At 46.6% G+C, this 26,379-nt stretch overlaps 2 protein-coding genes across 5 annotated transcripts in view; both read left to right on the top strand.

Annotated features, from left to right (window-relative positions):
• SLC27A1 (solute carrier family 27 member 1) overlaps positions 1–13,990 on the top strand; it is a 57,020-nt gene extending 43,030 nt beyond the window's left edge. For 3 of the 4 annotated variants that reach the window (XM_079967825.1, XM_079967826.1, XM_079967824.1), the window contains exons 10-13: positions 964–1,101; positions 2,350–2,514; positions 5,891–6,037; positions 12,143–13,990. In XM_079967825.1, coding sequence (XP_079823951.1) covers positions 964–1,101; positions 2,350–2,514; positions 5,891–6,037; positions 12,143–12,300 — 608 coding nt within the window. In that variant the 3' untranslated portion in view covers positions 12,301–13,990. The remainder of the gene's footprint in view (positions 1–963; positions 1,102–2,349; positions 2,515–5,890; positions 6,038–12,142) is intronic. The other variant, XM_079967827.1, reaches the window with a different exon arrangement.
• A 2,081-nt stretch (positions 13,991–16,071) lies between these two features.
• PGLS (6-phosphogluconolactonase) lies at positions 16,072–25,606 on the top strand. Its single transcript, XM_079967860.1, has 5 exons — positions 16,072–16,380; positions 16,752–16,859; positions 18,164–18,265; positions 23,516–23,656; positions 25,097–25,606. Exons 1-5 carry the CDS (start codon positions 16,087–16,089, stop codon positions 25,232–25,234), a joined length of 783 nt encoding a protein of 260 aa, XP_079823986.1. The 5' UTR covers positions 16,072–16,086; the 3' UTR covers positions 25,235–25,606.
• Positions 25,607–26,379: the final 773 nt, after the last annotated feature.

Raw genomic sequence — 26,379 nt, 5'->3', positions numbered from 1 at the left:
AATTGCTACCTCATGAACATATAAACTGGGCCTCTCTGTCTGACTACATTGCTACTGTCCCATGAACTACTAACCCATTTTAACTAAATGTGAATTAAAGACATATTTTGCCAGCAGCATCTATGTGAGGAACATGTGCTGTCCTGAACTGATGTAGATTAACAGGACAACTCAATGTATGGTCCTATATTTGAAGCTAACCATGGAGCTGAACCACATGTGATTGTCACTTATGAAGAACGATTGTCTTTTTTCCCTTTTCTTGGCCATCCTCCCTTCCCCAGTTGTTCACTCCCTTGCACCAAAGTTGATGTATGCAGCTAGGTGAGCCGGTTCTCTCTCTTTCTTGTGCTTCTCTTTAATGGTATCATAATGTTGCATGATGGTATCACTCTGCAGCATGCATGAATTTTGTCAGGCAAAAATACTGTGAGATGAAAGTGCACAAAATGGTGTAATGGTTAGAGTGTTAGACTATGACCTGGGAGGCCAGGGTTTAAATCCCAACCCACTGGGTGCCCTAGGGCCAGTCACCATCTCTTAGCCTAACACACCTCACAGGGTTGTTGTGAGGATGAACTAGGGAAGAGGAGAACCATGTAAGCCCCCTTGAGCTCCTTGGAGGAAAAGGTGGCATATAAATGTAATAAATAAATAAATAATAAAATAGTTGGAATATCTGTAGAACAGAGCTCCACAGGCTGCAGTCTTTTACACACCTAACCTGGGAGTAGAGACCCACTAACTTCATACATGAGTAAGACTGGGCTACATGTCTCATTTGATGTCTGGTTTTATAGGGCTGTGAACAAATCAGTCTACTTTTCTTGAGATGTTGTGGCAGAAACATGGAAACTTCAGATGCAAACAAATTCTATCCTGCATTTCTAGTGGTTACTTTGGAATAATCTTTGCAGAAGTATCTTGATTTCTATTTTTTCCATCTGGAATTATTATTTTCAGGAGAACCAGGACTACTTGTGGGTCGAATAAACCAGGAGGATCCTTTGCGTAGGTTTGATGGCTATGTCAATGAGAATGCGACCAACAAGAAGATTGCTTACAATGTCTTCCAGAAAGGGGACCAGGCTTACCTTTCAGGTACTCTTCAGGTCATCATCTTGTTCTTTGGTGGCTAGGGATATTGACAGTTGTGGCCTAGAAGATTGATCTTGCTCAGACTAAACACAGCAAACCCTGCCCTCAGTTACTCTACCTCTAAGGACAGGTTCAAATATTTGATATTTTTTTCCTTGGGAGCAGCCCTGTACTGGCAGTTGAGTGGAGGAAGGAACATCTGACTGAATTTCTATAGTTAAAAATGCCATGGGTTCCCAGTAGTGACTCATGCAAGTGAGTGCCACTGCTCTCATGTGACTTGGCTTTAGGAAGCAGCACTTCCTAAGCATGGATGTGCTAAGTCAGACTGCTCTGTGTATCACATTTATCTAAAAGATGTGTACCCTGCCTTTCTGTTAACCAGAATTGAGAAGACGGCTTAACTATAGTATAGCCTGGAAGTACAATATAAGCTTAGACAAAAAAAGAAAAAAAGACTTAAATAATCGGGGGGTGGGGGTGGACGCCTATGTGTTGCCTTCATTGCCTTTTCTATGTCTTTTTTCAATAGAGCACTGCTCCATGTGCAGGGGATTTCAAGTGGTTATGGTTCTTGTCCTAAGCCTTCTGGTTTGATTTTGTTACCTATTGTGATGGAATAGTTTTACCATAGGGAATTATTCATTCTTGCCCAGCCTCTGAGCCTTTATCTGCTTGTTTGGCTCTTGAGTCATTCCATTAGCGGCTGGAGAGCAACAACGTCACTTTATTTTGGTCTTCTGTTACTGGATCCCCAATTGTAGAGGCAGAGACAACTACGTTAATCAATAATTAGCCAATCACAATTATTTTTAGCCTGTCTTGCAGGATACAAATCCTTCCAAGGCAATATACCAGTAAAATAATTATTTAAAACTACAATTAAGAAAGTCAACATAGAAAAGCATCAGGATCGTTCTCACAGTGGTAGGCCAGGTCTGCATTGATGAGAAATGTGTCCTCCAGATGTTGGGATCCCAACTCCCATCAGCCTGGCCAGCTTGGCCAGTTGTCAAGAAGGATGGGAGCTGCAGTCCAACAATAACTGAAAGGCTGCATATTTCTCATCCCTGCTGCAGAGGAAGGGAACAGCCACCTGGAACAGGGGCAGGCATGTGATGTTCTTGCCTCCTTCCCTTGCTGTTGTGGGATCCTTCCTCCAGGGCAGTAGGTAGTAGATACCCAGTGATCCCCAAAAGTAGGCAATTCTGCTGTTTGTTTGGGTATTGAGTGTTGTTTCTTTAATTCCAGGAGATGTACTAGTGATGGATGAACTTGGCTACATGTATTTCAAAGACCGGAGTGGGGACACGTTCCGTTGGCGTGGGGAGAATGTCTCTACCACAGAGGTTGAAGGAATCCTGAGCCACATCCTCAGCAAGACAGATGTTGCTGTTTATGGAGTTGAAGTGCCAGGTAAATGGAACAATGCAATTGCAGGGAATGCAATTTGGACCAGCAAGTAGGCATAATAATAATAATAATAATAATAATAATAATAATAATAATAATTTTATTTATACCCCGCCCATCTGGTTGTTTAGTTTCCCAGAATAGTTAGAAATCAGTATTTGCTTTTGGGATTGGGTTCCTGCAAGCAAGCTGATGAGAAAGGAGAGTAAATCATACAGAAATAGGATTCACCTAGCAGAGGTACATTCACCACTAGAGAGGAAGTAAATACAGTGGTGCCCCGCAAGACGAATGCCTCGCAAGACGAAAAACTCGCTAGACGAAAGGGTTTTCCGTTTTTCGAGGTGCTTCGCAAGACGAATTTCCCTATGGGCTTGCTTCGCAAGACGAAACCACTAATAGCCGCTAAGCCGCTAATAGCCGTGCTTCGCAAGACGAGAAAACCGCAAGACGAAGCAACTCGCGGAACGAATTCATTTCGTCTTGCGAGGCACCACTGTGCAAATGAGCAATCAGAGTGTAATCCTCTAAAAACATCATCAGAATGTCTTTAGTGCAGTGGTTTTCAACCAGTCTGCCGTGGCATCCTGGGGTGCCTTGAATGGTGGTCAGGGGTGCCTTGGGCAACACTGGCCTCTGTCCCTCTTTCCTTCCCTCCCTCCTCTGATACCCTCTTGCATTTCTGGCTCCCAAAGGCTTGCACAGCTGTTTGTTGCAGCAGCCCTGGCTACAAGCTCTGCAGGCAAATGATGCCTCTGGGGCTGGTCAGGGAGTGCTGGTTGCCAGAAGCTGAGGTGGCATCGGAGTAAGCAAGCAAGTGGGTGAGGGAGCCCAGCCAGCCAGCCAGCCCTTGCTGTTGGGAATGGAGAGACAAGTCCCAGGCCCCTGTGGGGCAGTGTGAGGAGACTTTTGAAACTGACAACAGAGATATCTGTCTGAACAGAGGTAAAGCAGATAGAAAAGGACAATCTACAGTGACCATTAAAATAATGTGATGACAAAGGTCTTCCTCTGGTTAAAGGAGAGGAAGGCTTATTTCCTTCTGCCAAAGGACTCCTCTTGGTCACTGTTAGTGGCATAGCCCAGATTTCTGGCATGGATTGTTGGAGCAGAACAAAACATCCTTTATGCGGAGTCACTGAATAATAGCTGGTGACTGAAATGAAAGGAGCAGAGTGAAGAGTTAATGTGAGCAAGAGGGCAGAAATTGTCTTTTGATTCAGAAAGTCTACTGTCCTTTCAGTTATCTACGCTAGTAGCCAATATTGTGGAAACGTTTTGGAGAAAGTGTATTTCCGAGGTTTATTGGCTCTAACACTACTTGTTTTTGTAGTAATAGAAAGATAATTTAATGAAGAATGGAATGCCACAACGTGTGTTCAGTTATCTGTATTCTATCAAAGGTTATGGCCAAATAACCAGAAGTTGAGTGCAAGGACTGTTGGCGCAGACGGCAGGAATATGGTCTATATGCTAGAATTCCAAGGAAAAAGCCATTGTTATCTCTCAAACAAAGGTTGAAAAGATTAAACTGGGCTAAAACCCATGTTAACTGGACAGCGGAACAAGGGACTATCCCCTTGCTTGATAGTGATGGCATGAAATACGTGAAGAGGAAAATCGGAGAAGATTTACATCCCACTTGTATTACACCTACCGTGAAACACCCAGTTAGTGTTACGATCTGGGGTTGTATGACAGCAAAACGTGTGGGCAGAATTTGCATCATTAATGGGAATGTAAATGCCCAAAAATGCATAGCCCAGACCAAAACCCAATCAAAAATCTATGGAGAAAGTTGTTAGTCAGAAGCAACCCAGCAATAAAACCCAAATAAAAGAGGCAATAATTCAATCTTGGTTTCACATTATTATAGCTGCAGAACTAAAAAACTTGGTTCACTCCATGGGAAGGCTAAAGGTTGACCAACTAAGTATTAACTGACATGGGGAGAATTTTTGTATATTAATTTTTTTCTATGTGTTTCATGTTCTTTTCTTTATGACTGCTGTTGTAATAAATAATCCTTCATAAAAGTTATTGCATTCCATTCTTCATTAGATTATCTTTCCATTAATATATAATTTTATGGTACAGTGGTACCTCAGGTTAAGAACTTAATTTGTTCCGGAGGTCCGTTCTTAACCTGAAACTATTCTTAACCTGAGGTACCACTTTAGCTAATTGGGCCTCCCGCTACTGTGCAATTTCTGTTCTCATCCTGAAGCAAAGTTCTTAACCCGAGGTACTATTTCTGGGTTAGCGGAGTCTGTAACCTGAAGCGTCTGTAATCTGAAGTGTCTGTAACCCAAGGTACCACTGTAGTACTTAAAAAAATGGTGTTATGAGCCATCATTGCCAAAACAAGATGACACATGATTGGCCCTCTAAACACTCCTTTTTCTGGTTATTTACCCATAACGTTTGATAGAATACAGATAACTGAACAAACTTTGTTGCATTACATTCTTCATTAAATTATCTTTCCAAAAACAAGTGGTGCTATGAGCCATCAAACCTTGGAAATACACTTTCTCCAAATGGTTTCCACAATTTTGGCCACTAGTGTAGTTTATTATATTGTTTCCTCCACTGACTCCAAAATGGCTCGCAGCAATTAAAATTCACTATACAATGTTGATGCAGGGCAGAAAGCTGTACATAATTAAAAATGAGATATGAGCCCTGCCTTTGGATCTTCAAACTAAAAAACTAGAGGTTAAATGAGGGAAGGGGGGAAGATGCGATTGACGCTGCCAGAACAAATTGGTGAGTTGGAATTGGCATTTTCCTCTGGTGTTCCTTTTGTTCATAGGGAGGGGAGCAACTAGCAACAACTCCCTCTCCAGAGACAGAGGCTAGAGTAGGCATGGCCAAACTTGGCCCTCCAGCTGTTTTGGGACTACAACTCCCATCATCCCTAGCTAACAGGACCAGTGGTCAGGGATGATGGGAATTGTAGTCCCAAAACAGCTGGAGGGCCAAGTCTGGCCATGCCTGCACTAGAGCAGTGTTTCCCAACCTTGGGCCTCCAGCTGTTTTTGAACTACAATTCCCATCATCCCTGACCACTGGTCTTGCTAGCTAGGGATGATGGGAGTTGTAGTCCAAAAACAGCTGGAGGCCCAAGGTTGGGAAACACTGCACTAGAGTGACATTCCTGGTGCAGTCACAGGGCAAGTAACAGTTCTTTCCTATGGGAAGGCAGAGGCAACCTCTCTGGCTAGGCTGTTTTTTATCCTTCGCTGTGAAGTTATTTGTGGGAGGGAGGAGTGAAACCTGATTTGAATTCCAGCTGTGGATTTTGCTAGGTTGGGTCTAATTGCTCCTTTGCGGTGTAAGATTGTGTCCCTTCCTGTGTTTTTTGTTTTGATTTCAGGAGTAGAAGGCAAGGCAGGAATGGCAGCCATTGCTGATCCTGAAGCCAAGTTAAACCCTAACGTGCTGTACCTAGAGATGCAGAAAGTACTGCCCCCTTATGCACGACCCATCTTCCTCCGGCTCTTGCCCCAGGTTGACACTACAGGTAATGGCACATTTGCAGCAAGATCCTTTCTTGGCACTCGGCCCAGGTTGCCTGTTTGCTGTATATCAACCCAGTCACTTGATCCTTACTTCCATTTCTCTGAGTAGGGTGAAGCAAAGTGGGAATTGCTTCTTCTCTAAAGGTTCTGGAAGCAGATTGATTTGTTTTATAAGAACATTATGGCGGTAAATTAACTCACTATGGGCATTCTCTCTCTCCTACCATTAGCCCTGTGTGGTTTGTACAGCTGCTTGAGATTGCTGAACTCCTGACCATCAAGCATGGTAACTGTTGATGCTGATATCTTCCAAAAAGTGGTGAATGGTTGTGGAAATTGACCCACAAGCACATAAAACTCACTCACATTCTCTTCATGAAGCAGCTGAGCTAACCCCAGAGAATTCTCTCTTTTTTTGGAGAGCAACAGGATGTTTCTTCAAACAGCTCAGATTAACAAGTAGGCTGTTGGTCAAGTTTGTTGCTAAAGAATTCATTGTCTGCACCCACAAAGAAACTGCCTGTTTGCTTCAGCATCTTGGCATTCTTGCTTACACTCCCTTATGTTGGAATTAAGAGCCTTTTTACGATTGGCACAGGTTTTTGCTTTGAAGAAGTGAGAAACTGCCTCTTTTAGCAAACTGAGCTGCGGCCAGATTTATATGACAGGAACAAAACCAGCATTTGATGCAGATTGCGTAATGGAGAACTAAATGTATCAAGTGGTAACTTTCATTATGTGAAAGAGTTTCTGCTTGATCTTTCACAACTAAATAGTAACTATTAATTGGGCATAGCAGGCTGGAAGATTTGTGGCTTTTTGTTTGAAATATTTAAGACTGACCTCATTAACTTACATTAATTGACACCAGATTTCACCCATGGACTTCTGCTCCGCTGCCTTTGCTTCAATATACTGGCAACAGACAGTTTATGCACCTTGCCAGAAGGTGAAAGGGTGACCTTCTCTGTAATTTGGAGGAAGAGCTGGACATAAAGGGAATATGTAACCTAGAAGTGAGACAGAATTAATAGCTGTAACTTAGATGAATTTCAGATTGCAGATAACTAGCAAAATACCTGCCATGATGCATGGAAGGGCACCCTGAGAGTGTAACAGAATAATTCTTCTAAGGCAGCTTACATATTTAAAATAAGAATGCATCAGCTGTAATAGAAATCCCCAAAGAACAATGTGAATAACAAGTACAATAAAGCATTGTTGATATTGGATCAAGAGACAATGGAGTGTGCCTCCAGGGGTGAAGTCAAACTGCCAGAGAATCATAGTGCCTGCTGTGGCTGCAAAGACATTGACTCATAACTGTTGCCTCCTACGTTATTTAGTAAACTTTCTGGGGCACAAGCCTGGGCAGTATGGAGGTCCTGGGCTCCATCCCCCTCTCAGCCTGGCTGATGTGGTCCAAAGGAAAGCAGAGCAATATATTTGGCACCAGCTTGACTGTAGGAGTTGCCTGAAGGAGGTGTACAAGAAGCCATCTTAGGGACTCTGGATTTGTGTAGGGTTTACTCCTTAGCCTACTCTTCTCCTAAATATGTCCCACAAGGCAGCAGATATGATTTCCCCCCTCAGTTTTTCAGACCCATCAGCTACCCTCATCTGATTTAGCCGGCCAGTCGAAGCCAGTGTGTTTGCTGTTGCCTGCTGACAGCTTCTAGGAGTTACAGGTGAGAGCTGACTGCAGGGTGGGGACCCAAGGGGAATAAACTACCCCAGAAGGAGTACAATGTGTTCCCCAGCAGAGTTATCACCTCTCCCCTAAAACTACATATATCCCACAATAAAACATAGTTAATAAAAGCATTGGTAAAACATCCCCACAGCTTGGCGGGGGCAGACCATCTGAACTGGTCCACCTCCCTGCAGAGGGGAAGGGTTGCAGAGAAGTCCAGTTGCACCAGGAAGTGATCTGACCATGGCACTTCTTTTGTTTCACTTTTACTTAGTGTCAGATCACCCACGTCACTAGAGGTGAACACCAGGTCTAAGGCATGTCCATGACTATGAGTTGGGCCAAACTTATTCAGGGACAGCCCCATAGAGGCCATGCTTTCCACGAAGTCCCGAGCGGCCCCTTGTAAGGTCATGGTAGGCATGGATGTTAAAATCCCCTAGGACAACCAAACTGGGTGTCTCCAGGAGAACATCCGCCACGACCTGAAGCAGCTCGGACAAGGAATCCTTGGTGCAGCGGGGAGGTCGGCACACCAAAAGGAATCCTGTACTGCCCCTATTGCCCAACTTCCAGAACATGCACTCAGAAAACTGGGTCTTCCCAGTAGGACGCCTGATGCAAGCTAATGACTTCCTAAAAATCACTGCAAACCCCCCTCCCCGCCCACATGACCTGGGTTGCTGTGCGTAAGAGAAACCTGGTGGGCAAGCAGCGGCAAGGACAGGCCCATCTGCTTCATCCAACCAGGTCTCTGTCACACATGCCAGGTCAAATCCACCATCCACAATCAGGTCGTGGATGGCAGTGGTTTTATTCATCATTGACCTGGCATTACACAGCAACACCTTCAGGTTGTATGGGTTTCCCCTGTTGATTCCAGTATCCATCTGGACAAGGCCAGACCCGGAGGCAGGGATAGTCTTCAAACAACGACTAAAGCTGCCTCCTCGGTAATGACACGGTCTGGTCTTAGCATAACTCCTCCTCCTGCCCATGATCACCGAGATCGGATGTCCCAGTGCCTCCCCCCCGCCCCCGTGGAACTTGTCCCAGCCATTGTGTTGGCTGGGGCCCCACTCCCAGGCAGCCCTGATCCCGCCCCTTAAAAACAAAACACAAACTATACACAACCAATAAAACAACAAAAAACAAAAACAACAATTATACTAAAATTAATCCCCAACCAAATATCCATCCCACCCACCAACCCCCAACAAAGCAAAAAAGGGGAAAAAAGAAATAAAAATTTAAAATGCCACCGACTGCTTGAGGACATTTTAAAACACATAAACCACTTGGAATAGGGAAGCAATAGCAGAACAACTTCCCACACTTCCCCAAAAGTTTGTTCCAAATAAGGGCCTGGGCCAGTTGGAGAAGGCCCTGGAAGGGAGCAGGCCCTGCAGTCCTCACCACAGCCAGATGTTCTCTTACTACAGAAAGCCCATTAAGTAAAATAATCTGTCAGCCTGTACCCACTGGTATGGAAGCTGGTGAGCGCGCTCTCTCTCTCTCTCTATGTCTATGTCTATGTCTATGTCTATGTGCTTTGGTCATGGTCTCTATTGCCACACTTTGTTCCTCATCTGAGCAAAACCTAGCCCCAGAGCTTTTCAAAGTGTGTGTCATGACACATTAGTGTGTCAGCTGTAGTGTGTAGGTGTGTCGCACAAACGTTCCCTGTGCTCCTCCTGGGGCTAGAAAGGTGTTAGTTTAACCTCCGGTTTGCTAGTAAAACCGAATTACTGTGTCACAAAATGATGTCTGTCTAAAAAGTGTGCCACCAACGTGAAAAGTTTGGAAAGCCCTGACATAGTCATTTGCTCTAGCAGCTCAACCAATATGCCTCTGCCCGTTTCTACCAATAGCCACATGCTGGCAGCAAATGCTGAAATTCCAATATGGTTCAAAGGAACTTTTCTCTCAACATCTCAACACATGTAGGGGATTAACTTGGAGACTGTAATTACAATACATAGATTAGCATTTTTATTTCTATCTTTTTTCAGACTCTAGGTATTGCTAAATATCAACCTTGTGCAAGATATCCGTATTAAAACAAAACCCAAATGCAAAGGAATGATGTACTCAGCCACACACACACAACCCCAAGCATAACCTTCCATTTTGAAGCAGGGGATGCGGGTGGCGCTGTGGTCTGAATCACTGAGCCTCTTGGGCTTGCCAGTTGGAAGGTCGGTGGTTTGAATCCGCGTGATGGGGTGAGCTCCCGTTGCTCTGTCCCAGATCTTGCCAACCTAGCAGTTTGAAAGCATGTCAGTGCAAGTAGATGAATAGGTACCACTGCAGCAGGAAGGTAAATGGCGTTTCGGTGTTCTGTTGCGCCAGTGGCAGTTTAGTCATGCCGACCACATGACCTGGAAAGCTGTCTGTGGACAAACGCCGGCTCCCTCAGCCAGAAAGTGAGATGAGCGCCGCAACCCCAGAGTCGCCTTAACCATCCAAGGGTCCTTTACCTTTTTACCTTTTGAAGCATAACTAAGAGCTGGTAATGTTTACTCTTGCACACTTCCTGTAGAGTTCCTTAAGTGTGTGCGCACATATATGGACAAACATGAGTGCATGCCCAGACCAGAGAAGGTAGTGGTTGGCACGGGAGGAGTGGATGAGAGTTGGGGCCAGAAAACATAGCACAGAAACATTTCATCAAGGGCCACCTACTGATGGGGATGGGAAGCAGCAGAATACCGATGAAAAATATAAGCCTAAAAAATGGAGCATGTGCACAGTTGCATGCCAGTTGTGCACAGAGAAAAAATTTCTTCTAAACCACCTGTTTGTGACATCAAACTCCTATCTAGAAACATCCAAAATGGCAAGATGACCGATTCACCGTATTCTGTATTGTAACAATAATTACTTTTTAGTAATTTCTGTCTCTACCTTTTCACCCTTCTTATACTTTATTGTTAGCATCTTGAGGTTGTTGCTTTGTTGGTGTATTGATTGCTATATTTTTAACTGTGTCTTTGAATTTATTTTGTAAATCGCCCAGAGGCTATTTTTGTATTTCGTGACTAACGCATATACCGTATTTTTTGCCCTATAGGACGCACTTTTTCCCCTCCAAAAATGAAGGGGAAATGTGTGTGTGTCCTATGGGGCAAATGCAGGCTTTCCCGGGCTTCCTGCAGCTCTGCGCCACCCTCCGGATCCCGGCGTGAAGCCGCGCAGGGCTCTGGAGGGTGGCGCAAAGCTGCCTGCGCTCCCGGGCTTCCTGCAGCTCTGCGCCACCCTCCGGATCCCGGCGCGAAGCATATCCCCTAGGACAACCAAACTAGGTGTCTCCAGGAGAACATCCGCCACGACCTGAAGCAGCTCGGACAAGGAATCCTTGGTGCAGCGGGGAGGTCGGCACACCAAAAGGAATCCTGTACTGCCCCTATTGCCCAACTTCCAGAACATGCACTCAGAAAACTGGGTCTTCCCAGTAGGACGCCTGATGCAAGCTAATGACTTCCTAAAAATCACTGCAAACCCCCCTCCCTGCCCACATGACCTGGGTTGCTGTGCGTAAGAGAAACCTGGTGGGCAAGCAGCGGCAAGGACAGGCCCATCTGCTTCATCCAACCAGGTCTCTGTCACACATGCCAGGTCAAATCCACCATCCACAATCAGGTCGTGGATGGCAGTGGTTTTATTCATCACTGACCTGGCATTACACAGCAACACCTTCAGGTTGTGTGGGTTTCCCCTGTTGATTCCAGTATCCATCTGGATCTGAAGCCGCGCGGGGCTCTAGAGGGTGGCACAGAGCTGCTTGCGCTCCAGGGCTTCCTGCAGCTCTGCGCCACCCTCCGGATCCCGGCGCGAAGCCGCGCGGGGCTCTGGAGGGTGGTGCAGAGCTGCCTGCGCTCCAGGGCTTCCTGCAGCTCTGTGCCACCCTCCGGATCCTGGCACAAAGCCGCGTCCGGCTCCGTAGGGTGGCACAGAGCTGCCTGCATTCCGAAGCCTGGTGCGCGCTGAAGAGCACGCCCGGGCTTTGCATACCTCTCCGCAAGCCTGGGGAGACCCGCGTGGCTCCCTAGGCTTGCGGATAGCAGGCTGTTCTGGGGGTTGGGGTCGGGGGAAGCTCGGGCTTCCCCCGCGCCTGGGGGGGAAATAATTTTTTTTCTTTATCCCCCCCCCCCAAGAAAATTAGGTGCGTCCTATGGGGGCAAAAATACGGTAACAATACCAACAACTTGCCTCACAGAAATAACCAGTCTTCCTCCTGAATCTAGTTGAAGTTTGAGCTGTGTTCACATCTGACCATGACATGCTTGCTTTGAAGAAGAGAGCAGGGCAATTCCTTCAGCCAATCGTCTCCCTTCAATCTGCAGTATAGCTGTTTCTTGCCACTGCCCTTGTCCTCCTCCCACCATTATTCTGACTTCTTTTCTTCCAACAGGCACTTTCAAAATTCAGAAAACACGTTTGCAAAGGGAAAGCTACAACCCACAACAGACATCTGATCGATTATATTTCTTGGATGTAAAACTTGGCAAGTACCTACCTGTGGATGAGTGTGTATTTGAGAGGATCCAGGCTGGAAAAGTGTCTCTGTGATTTCATCAGCAAAAGCCACTAGTGAAGAGTTTGCCACTGTAGGGCTTTGCTTGGCTAGAGAAACAAACTTGGCTAAACAAGTGAAGCAAGGTTTCCATTCAGAACATCTGCAGTAGGGACAAAAACTAGCAAGGCACAGGGAGTGGCCATCATCTTTTTAAAAAGCACATTAACTGTTTCCTGAGCAAAGGTGGTGGCCCCTTTCTACTGTTCAGTCTTTAGAATGGTTTTTCTTCCCCTTCCTCTATGTAACCATTGCATTTTAAGACACTGTGTGAAGCAAGACAGATTTATGGTCCCCATTATTACATTGTTAAAGCCCTCAATACATTGGTGTGACTGAGCCTGCAATAGCACTGGTGGACTTGCCTTCTGCCATGTGTCTCAGCTGGATTTTCCTTACTTAAGGCAATAGCACAATTGCTGTGGAGCGTCTTCAGTTGTTTTGGGATTTCCAGCTTCCTAATCTACACATTTATAGTCCCTCCAGTTGTCATCACTCTGAAATGTACCCATGTTTAGGTAGAACTTTAATGGACTGACTTTCAAAATGCAATATCATTTTATCTGCAGAGACTTTGATCTTAAAAATAAAATGACTAATTTGATGAAGTAACAACAAAGTTGGTATTAAAAATGTTATATTAAAGCAAAAACAAATTTGGGCTGATAAATGCACAGGTAACACCCTTCTAATCCATTGTGGTGCTTGAAAGCTTCCACACAATGACAGAAGATTAATAAAATACTTTGTATCCTTGTAGGGGAAGCCATTGTGCTTTGGTTTACATGTCCACTTTTGAACATTGCAACATTTCAGATTACTTGACGTTGATCCAGAATCTTGGAAAACAGGGTGATAATCCTGAGAACAAAGTCTGGTAACATTTGTTTTGGTTTCTCTGATCCACACTGCTCTCTGTAGGAAGTGTGGCAGCTGCTCAAAGCAAGTTGCAACATAATCCTAACATTCACCTTCCATCAGTACACAACTGTGGGTATTACTAACTCTACGGCTTTTTCTAGTGCAATTTCTGTAGATGGCACAAAGCATTTTATTTAAAACAAGGAAGACAGAAGGGATACTGAGACTTGTGAGTGACCATACCTTCAAAGTTGCTGTGATTCTTTCTTGTGATTATGTTGCTGTGGAAGACCTGTACCACTAATTCAGCTATTCCAAGGATATCCTAGTTAACTTCTATGGAATTGATTATTTTACTGGGATGTTCCTGTACTCTTCTTTCTGTGCCCTTTTCCCTTTAATAACCCTTCTTCTCTTTCATAAAAATGTAACTTTGCACAAAACCATTTTACAAAGACTTCTATGCAGTGTTAGGTTGTATAATAGAGCACCATACAGTACTAGTAGGGCCATTGTTAAGTAATGGTTCTGAAACCAGTGGAATGTGTGCTTTCCCTTTTTTATTAGACCCAGAATGTGCCTTTCATCAGAGCCAGACAGAGCAGGTTAACATTTGTAATAAATTTAGCTTTGTTATTAATCCTCAGAAAAAGGCACCTACAGCTAACTGAGCCCTGTTGTTTGGAGAAAAGCACATAGGTTTTTTTAAGGCTGTATAGTTCATGGTTTGAACAGAAATCATGCACTAACAGTTACATTTTCAGGTGGAGTCACTATTGTCAAAGTATAACTTTGTTTTGAAAATAAAAAATGAAGAAAGCTTAAGAGTTTGTCTTGCTCTTTTTTGTCTCTGTCTCTCTTTGATGTATGCAGCTGCATGTCATTTCAGTCAAATGCAGAGACTAGTTTCACTCTTTGTTGCCCTCAGTTCTGTTCTGTCAGGCTTTATTAAACCATTGGATGTAGCTAGTCAAGCAAAAAGACTTTTGTGGGTGGAGACCACTTAGCATTGGATCATCTCCTGTGTCTCTTCATCATATCTGCATAAGCCGTTATCACAAGCAAGTCTGATTTGGATTAGTAACTAGGGTTGCCTGTATGCATATTGGAGGGGGCGGGCACGCAGCATGTATTCTGTAAATTATGTCAATAGGTTCCCTTTGTTCTAAGAATACAACCCATATAAAGGATGTACTTAAGACAAACACCTGATCCATGGTCATGCCTCACTTTTTATTATATCAGAAGTTTTCAGAAGGAAAACCCAAAAAGGATCCTAAGTATCCTTCAGTCCTTGAAATTTAACTTCATTGGAACCAATGAACCTTACTTCCAAATCAAACTCTTACCTCATCCTTTTGTGAGACGAGGCACGTCTCGCAAGTTGGACTTTCTCTTCCTGTGTCTTCCCTCAAGGCAGTGCCTTTTGTTGTAATAATGCATTTTCTGAGCATCTAGGAGCCAGTGTGGTGTAGTGGTTAAGAGCGGTAGACTCATAATCTGGGGAACCGGGTTCGCGTCTCCGCTCCTCCACATGCAGCTGCTGGGTGACCTTGGGCCAGTCACACTTCTCTGAAGTCTCTCAGCCCCACTCACCTCACAGAGTGTTTGTTGTGGGGAAGGAAGGGAAAGGAGAATGTTAGCCGCTTTGAGACTCCTTCGGGTAGTGATAAAGCGGGATATCAAATCCAAACTCTTCTTCTTCTTCTTCTAAAGTGTCCCCTGGTAGGGCATGTGCTGATAGTTTCTTCCATGCTGTTTTGTGGTCATATACTTCCCTCCCCTACAAGAAATTGCTCCTGTTGTAGACGCTCGACCTCATTGGCTATAGCAGGATAGAAGACCATTATTTAAGGGCCCTCTGCACACATTAACATTCATTCCTGCAGGTGTCTCTTGAACCAGAACCTCAGGACATCTAATACAGCTAATCATTGGAAGATTCAGGGAAGATAAAAAGAGCTACTTTACGCCATGCATTATTTTTAGTGGAGGACTGGATATGAACTCCTGTGCAGGAGACATGCAGCAAAGTAGGAAGACAGTCTCTACATTAAAAGGGGCGGGGGGTTATTCCAAAGGGTTGGAGAATAGCATAGGCAGCTAGGCATGCATGCTCAAGAAACAAAATTTCAAGATGCCTCTAGCTAAAAAGGTTGAGGTTTCATTTCATGTTAATTTGCGCCTGTATCTTCAATAAATAGCCCTGTCCCTGAGATTTAGAATCTAACTAATGAGAGACGTGTGGCTGCCACCAATCTACATTTCAGGACCACTTTTGGTCCAGGAAAGGCGGGAAGTACAAGACAGTATAGAAATAGGACACTAATTTCTTCACCTGCTGCGTTTTGGTCTGTTAAAGGCAGAGGAGGAGGAGGCCTCCTAAGGACCAGGCTTTACTTGTGCCTTAGCCACCTACTTCTGGGACTCCCATCACACGGTCTTCCCCTGTGCCTGATGGGACAGAGGCAGCCAACACAACGCCCTCCAGACTTTGCTGAGGAGAAAGGCACTCAAAAAGCAGAAGCAAAGGCCAAAGCTGCTCTTGCAGCGGGACTCTTGCTGGACGTGGGAAACGTGGTTTCGTTGATCGCTTCTAGTTCCTGACTTCCAGCTTGCCCCCTGGCTGAGTCTGAGGGCCAGTTGCCGAGGCAGGCAGCCAGAGATGGCGCTACGGGGCTGTCCGGAGCAGCGAGGGCTTCCGAGGTTGCCGCCGGACTTCCGGTGCCTCCTGGGCGGGGTCGGGCTGCGCTGAGCTGCGCTGCGCTGCGCTTCCTTCCGGCGCTTCTTCCGCCCGTGCTCCCTCGGCCACCTCCCGGTCTTCCGCCCGGCCGCGCTCGCTGCTTTCATGGGTCCCCCCGGCTCCCTCGCCGCGCGGCCCTTCCGTTCCGCCCGCCGGCTCCCTCTCTGCCTCGCCCGCCATGCCCGGCTCCTCGTCGTCCCGGCGCGGCCCGGCGGCCTCGGCGCCGCACGTCTCGGTGTTCCCTTCCCCGCAGGAGCTGGGCTCGGCGCTGGCGCAGCTGGTGGCGCAGCGCGAGGCGCAGTGCGGGCCGGCCGGCCGCTTCTCGCTGGGCCTGGCCGGAGGCAGCCTGGTGCGCGTCCTGGCCCAGGAGCTGCCCGCCGCCGCCGCCTGCCCGGCCCGCTGGCTCCTGGCCTTCGCCGACGAGCGCCGCGTCCCGCTCAGCGACCCCGAGAGCAACTACGGCGCCTACCAGGTGGCCCTCCGGGGGGGGGGCCGAGGGGAGGCTCTTTCGGGGGGCGGCGGGGTCCCGGGGGCAGCGGACCCCGCCTTGTGGGGTTCGCCGCACCGGCCCAAACAGATCGGGCTGGCCCTCCGGGATATAGAAATGAAATAGTCATCTTGTTTTTACTAATTATATAGTGCCGTTGATGTACTTTACAGAATATTATATATAAGCTAAAAAGAAACCAGCCCCTACCCCGAGAGGCTTACAATCTAAATTTCAACAAGGGAGGAAAAAGAGGCAATTTATATGATGCTTTCATCACCTAGTACTGTACAAAAGTTGGAAAGAACCACCATAGATGGTTTTGTTGTTATGTGACCTGTGGTTACCTATTTCAGACGTACCTCCTTTCTAAAATTGCTGTACCTGAGGACCAAATTGTTGTTATCAACCCTTCGCTACCAGTGGAAGAGGCAGCTGCAGATTATGCAGCAAAACTGAAAGAGGTACAGTTGTGTGTGTTTTTCAGACAAGGTCCCATGTTGGGACAAAAAATCCTTGTGTGTTGAGAGTTAATGGACTGAGCTTATTTACCATTCATTGCTTAACTCAACATCCTAAATTTTGAGTTCCTGGCTAGAGCTCTTCCTAGTCTGCTCTGCTGCTCTGCTGCTCAGCATTAAATGTAGTGGCACCCCAGTTTTGGAATGCTCTCCCCAAAGAGCCATGCCTGGTGCCTATGTTAGGATTTTTTTGGTGCTAGGTGAAAACCTTATTTTTCTCACTTTTCAAATTCAGTTCTTTTTAGTTCTTAGAACTATTTTGCTTTCTTCTTATTGGTTTATAATTCTGTTTTTATTATGTGTGTGAGAGTTTTTTATGCAGTTGAATGGGTTTTTTATCCTTTTTGTTCATTTTGACCTGGTCCAACTTTTATATATGGATTAATATTTTGATTGAATTTGTAGTTTACTGATTTCAGTTTTTGAACTGTGCCCAGAAGACACAGTTTGTTGGGTCATCTGGAAATGCTAAATTAAAACAACCAAATAAAGTCACAGACCACCTAGTGGAATTTTTGATGAGCCAATAACATTGATTGTGATTAATTGGGTGGTGTGCGGAGCCTGGTGATCAACTTGTTCGCTTCAAGTTTCTCCTTGGCCCTATTTCAAAGCCACACCCTTTTTCTAAGAAATCTTGGGGTGGCAGGAAAGTGACGCTTCATGCAACACTGAGGTCAGTCAACAAGATGCAGAAGATGACCTCAAAAGGGAGGCTAGTGCTGCAGTACAATTCAAGCAAAACCGAAGGTTGCAAGGGCTATGTGTGTTGGCCAAGGGAGTTATTTGTTTCTCCCACGCTCGAATCAAGCCTAGAGGGATCTTCTAGTAATAGTCAGAAATATGCATCTCTCCTTGCTAAATGAATTGGGTCTCTCCCCCCCCCTTGGCCCCCCTGACAGCTTGACAGCTTGAAGACTGAAAGCACTTTGGAAAATTGCTGGTGGGAGGCAAGGTGTTCCCTCTAATGCATTTGAAGGTCGGCTGTCCCTGACTTGGACACACCAAGGAATTGGCTGCCTGGCACTAAGGTATTTTCGTGCCAGTCAAATACCTTTTCCCAGGCTTATTATCATCTTCTGATGATATTATCATGGCTGCTTCTTTTTTCCTGCCATTAGGATTGCGATGCTGTTCCATTGCATTTTACTTTTATTTTAAGCTCTGTAAAGCACAGTGATAATTGTATATTGAAGAGCAGTACTGAAAATGTGGTTGATAAATTTGTGTTCTCCCATTCTGTGTAGGCCTTCCAAGGCGAGGATATGCCTGTGTTTGACCTCTTGATCTTGGGAGTGGGACCAGATGGGCACACTTGCTCACTCTTTCCGGATCATTCTCTCTTGCAGGTGAGCCAGGGTGTGGAGCTGCAGTGAACTTTGAACATGGGTTGGCAAACTAAGGCCCGGGGGCCGGATCCAGCCCACCAGGCTCGTAAATCTGGCCTGTGGACTCTGCTGCCCGCTCAGTCAGTCTCCGTGTGCTGATCTAAGCCAGTGCGGTGCAGCATTTCCTTCAGAAGAAGCCATGGACACCTTGCCGCACGGGGACTGACTTCTGCGATGCTGGCATGGCTTTGGATTGGCTGCAGGAAGCTCCTGCAGCCAATCCGAAGCCACGGACACCTCTTCACTATGCCCCTTCTTTCCCGCTGAGGCAGCTGCGTATGGCCAAGAGCCGAGTGGAAGGAAGCGGCAGCGGCAGGGAGGCTGCCTCCCCCACCCAGGCCAGTGGCATGGGCTCTGCACCCCTGGCCGAGGCAGAGGACGACAACAGCGACGCTGCCAAAGACGAAGCAGCGGTGGCTGTGACGAGCGAGATGGACTCACAGAGCTCATTGGGCAGCCGCCGCGGCAGCTCCAATGGCGAGCGCTGTGTCGACAAGTTCGGCTTCCTTGTCTCCAACAGCAGAGACGGAGCAGAGCAGGAGGCGTGGGTGTTGCGCACTGGGCGCGCTTCTTATGGGCAGGGGCACTCTTGCCCTCGTGAGAGGGTGGGTATAGGCTCACCTCGAGCCCGGGATTGGCTGGCCAGAATCAGGAGGCAAGTGGTATCGGTCCCCACCCCCCACCCCACTTTGTAGTAGCCTCAAGTGCTGCAGAGGTGCTCTCGCCATGCACAGGGGCACTGTTGCCATTCCGGGGATTGGCCTGTCTCTGTTCTTGGCATAGGTTCCTTCACCACCACCAAGCCGCCCCCAAAAAATTTTGAGGGAGCCACCCCCCCAAAAAAGTTGATGGACGTTGCCTTTTGGTGTGCACGTGTAAAGCACAATGCGATCGATTATACAGGGTGGGGCTTACTTGCCTCTCCCAATATTTTATTCAAGGTGGCACCCCATATTCTTGGGGAGGGGGGTAGGTGGAAGTTTCTGTCACACACACACACACTCAGCAGGGCACTCTTCCCATGGTCAGGAGGCACACTCTGTGCCAAGAATGATGAGCTGTGGTAGGAAACCCCATGGAAGGGAAACTGTTTGTGGAGGCACTCTTTCTGTGGGCAGGGGTACCCTTCCCTGTTTGGGAGCTGGCTTGTGTCACTTGGGGGGGGTAGGTGGTTGAGGGTGAATAGCTGGTGACTAAGTTTCTGTAACACACAAAACACATATACACCCCCCCATGGAAAATGGACGGAGAGCGGGATTAAAATCGTTCTTCATTTTAAATATTGTATTGTTTTTCCTATTTTTTGTGCACTACAAATACAATATGTGCAGCGTGCATATGAATTCGTTTGTCCCCCCCCCACCCCTCAAAATATAGTCCGGCCCCCACAAGGCCTGAGGGACAGTGGACCGGCCCCCTGTTGAAAAAGTTTGCTGACCCCTGTCATAGAATCACAGAATTGGGGGGGGGACCCCAAGGGTCCTGCAATGCAAGAATCTCAACACGTGGTCCCTCACCCAGTTTGAAACCAAATGTGCCTGCAGGTTTATTGCTGCACTGCTCCTCTCTTGACTGGGGAGCCTCAGGCTCAGGACCCCAGGTCTCTCTGTCTGCCCTTGGAACTCTCTCCAGGCTGCGCCCCTCACTGGCCCTGCTTTGCCCCCTCCTTGAGTTTATGTTTGTGTCCTTGAACAGGATCCTGCCTCTTGCTTGCCTGGGTGCAGGATAGAGGGGTGTGCATGACTGAGTGAGTAGTGCAGAAGCTAGACTCCTCTTCCAAAGCAGCATTCACATTTGTTGAGTCACACTCAGCCTGAAAAAGGTTCTCCACCCCTGTGTGAGCCATGTTCCTTTCAGAGGTCATGCCTCACAGCCTCTGAATAAGGAGGAGGAAGTAGAAGGGGCTGCTGTCTATCTAGCTGGCTATTTTAAACTGCTGAGGGGAATTGGATTAAGGCTTACTGGTGTCTTGCTTTGTCCTGAAGGCAGGCTGCCTGACACATTTAAATTGGATTTTGTTCTGGCAGTGCCAAGTGGGAATTCACTGGGCAGCTGGATCTTTGAGAGTGATGCTCTCCCACACTAGGAGCTAGCTAACCACTGAGCTTCTAGGTCAGGTGTGGGGATACTTTTTGAGCCCAAGGACTACACTCCCTTCTGAGAAACCTTACAGTGCTTGGCAGGGCCAGAAGCAAAGGGGGGCTGAGTAATAAATGTGCATGCTACTTTTGTGCAGTAAGCACTTTGGGCCAAATTTAGTTAACCAATCTCGCTAGCAGAAGTCTGCACAAGGACTTTCCCCACTTCTCCTCTCCCACTCCCCAGTTGGTTAAGGGGGTTGGGCAGGAGAACCTCCAGAACAGCACACAAGGGGAGGAGAGGGGAGATAGTTCCATCAGACAAGCAGAAAGGCTTGCTCTCATAGAGTTGAAGTCCTCTTTCTGTGTCCTCCATCCAGGAACACAAGACACATGATGAGGGTTCAAGTAGGCATTCTAGCCAGGCAAAAGCACCCAAAGAGGGTGCAGAGCTGGGCTGATGAGGGGTGTGACTTGACACCTAGTCCCTCGGTTCCCCGTTCCTGCTCTGTGTTAACCTCCAGATGTTGTTGGAGGACTCCAGCTCCCGTCAGCTCCAGCGGTTGTGGCCAGTGGAGATGGGAGCTGAGAGAGGTGGTCCCGCAACCCCTGTAGGTTCCCCACCACCACCACTGTAGGTGGCTGCAAGGCATGACAAACTGATTGCCAGGGGAACAGATCTGGCAGGTGGTTAAACTGAATATTCTGGACACTTGTTATGTTATCTCAGATTTTGACCAGGTGTTTGCTCTCCTCCCCTTTCTCTTTGCCTTGCATCATCTGCTTTCATCGGACGATGACTCTTGACTCCACCCCTTTCCCTCTTATTCAACTACCTTTACTCAAACAATTCCCTTAGGATATTTTTTGAAACTTATCTTTAGGGACTATCAATCAATTTAAAGATGAGTTATTTAACCATCTGCCTCCTAACTGATCAATATATTAAATTAAATTTAAATACATTTGTATTGTACCAAAACGTCAATAGAGGTTGCTGTTTGAGATGTTGGAGAAACCACAAGGGGACTTTTCAGTTTAATAAATGGAGCTACCTGTCGGCTATTAGAAGGGAGAGCCATAATATTTTCTTTTTCATTCCTTATTGCAATAACACACAAGAACTCAAATAACTTTAGAAATTAAACAGTGCAAACTCACAGCCTCTCAGATTAAAATTGCCCCCAACATTGAATCAGCTTAAGTTTTAATCGCGTCACACTGTTGGCTCATGTCAAGTTTGTGGTCAACCAAGACTCCTAGATCCTTTTCACATGTACTGCTCTCAAGCCAGGTGTCACCCATCTTGTATTTGTGCCTCTCATTTTTTTTTGCCCAAGTGCAATAATTTACATTTCTCCCTATTAAAATTCATCTTGTTTGTTTTGGCCCAGTTCTCTAATCTGTCAAGGTCGTTTTGAAGTGTGATCTTCTGTCTAATTGGGTTTTATACTGTGCCCTATCCCTGAGAGGCTTAGAGAGAGGAATGTGAAAAAGATCTAGGAGTCTTGGTTGACCACAAACTTGACATGAGCCAACAGTGTGACGCGGCAGCTAAAAAAGCCAATGCAATTCTGGGCTGCATCAATAGGAGTATAGCATCTAGATCACGGGAAGTAATAGTGCCACTGTATTCTGCTCTGGTCAGACCTCACCTGGAGGACTGTGTCCAGTTCTGGGCACCACAGTTCAAGAAGGACACTGACAAACTGGAACGTGTCCAGAGGAGGGCAACCAAAATGCTCAAAGGCCTGGAAACGATGCCTTATGAGGAACGGCTAAGGGAGCTGGGCACGTTTAGCCTGGAGAAGAGGAGGTTAAGGGGTGATATGATAGCCATGTTCAAATATATAAAAGGATGTCACATAGAGGAGGGAGAAAGGTTGTTTTCTGCTGCTCCCGAGAAGCGGACACGGAGCAATGGATCCAAACTACAAGAAAGAAGATTCCACCTAAACATTAGGAAGAACTTCCTGACAGTAAGAGCTGTTTGACAGTGGAATTTGCTGCCAAGGAGTGTGGTGGAGTCTCCTTCTTTGGAGGTCTTTAAGCAGAGACTTGACAACCATATGTCAGGAGTGCGCTGATGGTGTTTCCTGCTTGGCAGGGGGTTGGACTCGATGGCCCTTGTGGTCTCTTCCAATTCTATGATTCTAGGAGTCAAACAGGATTGTTTGTATGTAACAGTTAAATGCTTGAGTAACTCCTTTTCCAATTGGAGTATTTCAGAAGCTTCTGCAACAAGAACGACTCAAAAATATGCAGAAACATTTCACCAAATTAAATATTAAACAAACCCCTAGCTGTTTAAACCATCTTGCTCATCCCAGGGCACTTCCTTGCAGATTTCTTGGGGGCGGGGATTATGGCTGCACTCATTTAGTTTATCAAGCCTGCAAGCCACTCCCCATCTAAGCCTGTTCTGCAGATGTGCCACACCCACCCACACACCCAGTGTTGTTGCAGCACTTCCCCTCTTTTGGCTGTCCTCTCCCTTTGTTCCTGTGCCCATTTCTGTCTGTTCAGACAGCATGTATTTGGAGAAGCAAGAAAATATCAAACGTAGCTGGAATCAGTATCAATCTTTTAGGTGCCAGCCCCCCTTTCCCAAGTTGACAAATATTCCCAATTCCTAGCTGCAATTGTTGCTCCATCTAAGTGCATGGGCTACCAGATTCCAGGGCATTCTCAAGTCTGGACTGCTCCCAGGACTTCCATTTGCTGTTAAGTGCTCATGGCTACATATATAGTCATGTCAAATTTCCTCTTTTGCACTTGTGTTTAAATCTCACTCAACCTTTCTGTGTACCCGGCCACCTTGCTTCATTTCTGGGTGAAGATATGAATTTGCATGCATTCTTCACATTCTTTAAAGATGACTGGCTGGCTGGCTCTCAAGACTGGTTGCTCTGCATGGATGCTATGGAGGCTTGAATACCAGTGTCTGCCCAGTTAAAATATCTAGGCTTGCTCTTCAAAACAGGTGCTTGGCTGATGCTACAGATTGCCAGTAATGTGCCTGAGAATAGCTTTGTGGAGATCCTTTTCAATTATGGGCTTGGCACAATATGGTGTAGGCAGGGCTGTGACAGAACACTCCTCATCTCCCCTCCCTCCCTCTTTCCTGTGGCAGGAGCGGGAGAAAATAGTGGCTGCCATTAGCGATTCTCCAAAGCCACCTCCGGAGCGCATTACGCTGACCCTCCCAGTGTTGAACGCGGCTCGCAGCGTGGTGTTTGTGGCCACTGGGGACAGCAAGGCTGCCGTGATTAAGGTAACATGCATCCTGTGGCTTCTTTCTCACAGGTTTGGAGGTGCGCTGGATTCCACCCTGGTAAAGAAGAGAATGGATTTGTTGTGGGGGGTGGGTCAGGAATACCAAGAGCTAGGAAACTTAGTACTGGTATGTTTTTACCTGGGGTGGGGTACCTGTGGTCCTGAGTCCATTTTTGGATCACAGCTTCTAGCATCCCTGGACATTGGCCATTCAAGCTGGGGTTGATGGGATTTGGAGTCCCAACAAGGTCTGGAGAGCTTCAGCTTCTCCTGCCCTGGTTTATCTGTGGAGGAGTTAAACAGGAGTGTTTCAGAGTTAAATCAGATTTTTGACTGAATCAAACATTAACCTCCTAAAGATGCAACATGTTGAGTGTTTTAGAATTTACCTGTCTTAGAATTCCCCAGGAAAAGAATACACATCATCCTTGACAGAGCAATTGCATGAGGATGGTGAGGCTGTTGGGAACACTCCTCTTGGCTTTTTCTGGGTTCCTAGAGAAGCAGCAGTGGAGCCACATGGCAGCAGCCTCTTCTTAAAGCAACACTGGCTTGTTTCTTCCAGCATTAGCTGCTTTTGTCTGGGAGAGGAGAACAGCTTCAACCTCATTAAATGCTTGGAAGAGGTGTTCTAAGCCAGCCTGGCATGTGGCCTGATAGGAGTAATCAAGTTAGTATTGTCCACACCAGCAGGGAACTGGCGACCTTCCCGGCATTGCTGGACTGTCCCACCATCCCTGACCCAGGCTGCCTGGGACTGGTGGCACTTGAGAGGCCAGTAACATCTGGATGGGTGCAGGATTCCCACCCTTAGCATACAGCGGCTGCAGCAGCTCTGCAGGGATTTGGACGAGGAGATGCCAGGAATGGAAGGAAGGGCTTTTCTGCATGTAAAGCACATGCTTCATTATTGAGCTATGGCTCTCTATTTTATAATGGTTTTTTTAAAAAAGTAAATCTCTTTAAGATGTTTTCATGGGAAATGATTCACAAAATAATAAATAATACTTTGCCCCGCAATTTCATGTTCTCTCTCCCCACTCTGATTATTCAAATTCATCAACTTCTGCAGGCTGGATTCATTTTGTGTAATTCTGTTTCTGTTAGTTTTGGGGCCGAGGGAGCTTATGGAGAGAACCGGAGGTCCAGCCCTCGCCACTGGGTGTCTATCTTTCCAGAAGCATTTAGAGTTTAAAAACACCCCTTTTGTTCAAACTGCTGCCTCTGCTACACCCTACCAACCTACCTGGTTTCCAAAGGCATGTCTGATTCAGTAGATATCAAGGCTGCTAATCATGCAGTTTTGGGTTTGAATTCTGATTCTTATCTTTTGTTGGAGATGTGGTGAGGGAAATCTCTGTAACGTCTACATTTTGAGTACTGTGCTAATCATTAAGTTCCAAGTGATTAGCTTCTAACATCCTGTTTTTTGGCACAGCGTATTTTGGAAGGTGATGAAGAGAACCCACTGCCAGCTGCCCTGGTCCAACCCCACACTGGGAAGCTGTATTGGTTTCTGGATGAGCCAGCTGCAAAGGAGTTGACAATTCCCTTTGAGAAGCACTCCATCTTGTAGAAGCTCATGTTTCAGGTTGGGGAGAGCCCATCAAATGCAGGTTGTGGGGTAGAGCCCAGCCTGCCAACATTCCAGGTCACGGTCTCCACATCTGGTCGTAGCGCTCAGGAGCGGCACTAAACTAACACTGTCCCCCCCCCTTCCTTCCTCCTCTTAAAAAAATTAATGAAGTGATACATTTGTGGAGCACTGTGTAACCAATATAATTATTTCTTTAGCCAGGACAAAGTGTGAAATGGGGGTGGGGGGACGCTTGGGTCCAGCTACTAGTTGTAAACAGAGTTGCAGGGAACAGCGTTACAGTCTTTTATCATGTGAACAGTCTAATGTGGTGTAAAGTGAGTGCACAATTAAAGATGTAAAGTACAGCCACTCCATGTTGGCACTGTGTGTTCCTCTCTTCCTTGTGTGATTCTTCTTTAATATGGGGACAAGAGTGAAGTCTCTTCTGCATTGGCACTCATTATATATGGATTCTGGGTCAGTGCACATTTAACATACAGGGTACTAGCAGAATTTATATGGCCCTTGGTCGCAGTGTATTTGCAGGGCAGTTGGGGTCAACTTTGGCTGGCAAGACTCAGTTGAAAAGGTGTAGATGGGAGAGGTAGAGAGGACGTGAAGTGCAACGGAGCCAACTCACCAAAGCTTTGCAGTGACATCTAAAGTCTACAAGCTTCTAAACGGAGATAAAGAATGTACAGGAGCATCTTGAGAGGTTAACAGAAAAGCACAGCCAGATGACTGCAAGCCATGTCCACGTTTGGCTGGCACTGCTGCTTATAGCTGTCAAAGGAAAAGATGTTCCATAGCCCTTCCCTGTGGGTGGAGGCTGAGCAACCCAATGGTCTGCACAAGAGGGGGAGGAGGTAAATTCTGAAGCACAGGAGCTCATCATGTTAGTCTCCCAGTGACACCCCCAGGGAAAGAAAAAGCAAAAAAAAAAAGGCAGGCAGCTTTGTTGCTCCATTATTTACATCTCCCAGAGAACAGCAGTCTTTGTAGTGTCAGTCATAGAATAGTGAAACAGGTGGAATAGCAGGTAAGTACATTGCTTGGAAGTCCTGGGTTCACATCCCTGATCAGCCATGAAGTTCCTCTGGGCCAGTCACTGTTTGAACCTAGCCTAACTAAGGTCGCAGCTG

Source organism: Podarcis cretensis, assembly GCF_951804945.1.
Source record: "Podarcis cretensis genome assembly, chromosome: 2".
NCBI classification, from domain to species: Eukaryota; Metazoa; Chordata; class Lepidosauria; order Squamata; family Lacertidae; genus Podarcis; species Podarcis cretensis.
The sequence above is the reverse complement of the archived record's forward strand: the minus strand, read 5'-3'. Positions and strand labels throughout refer to the sequence as shown.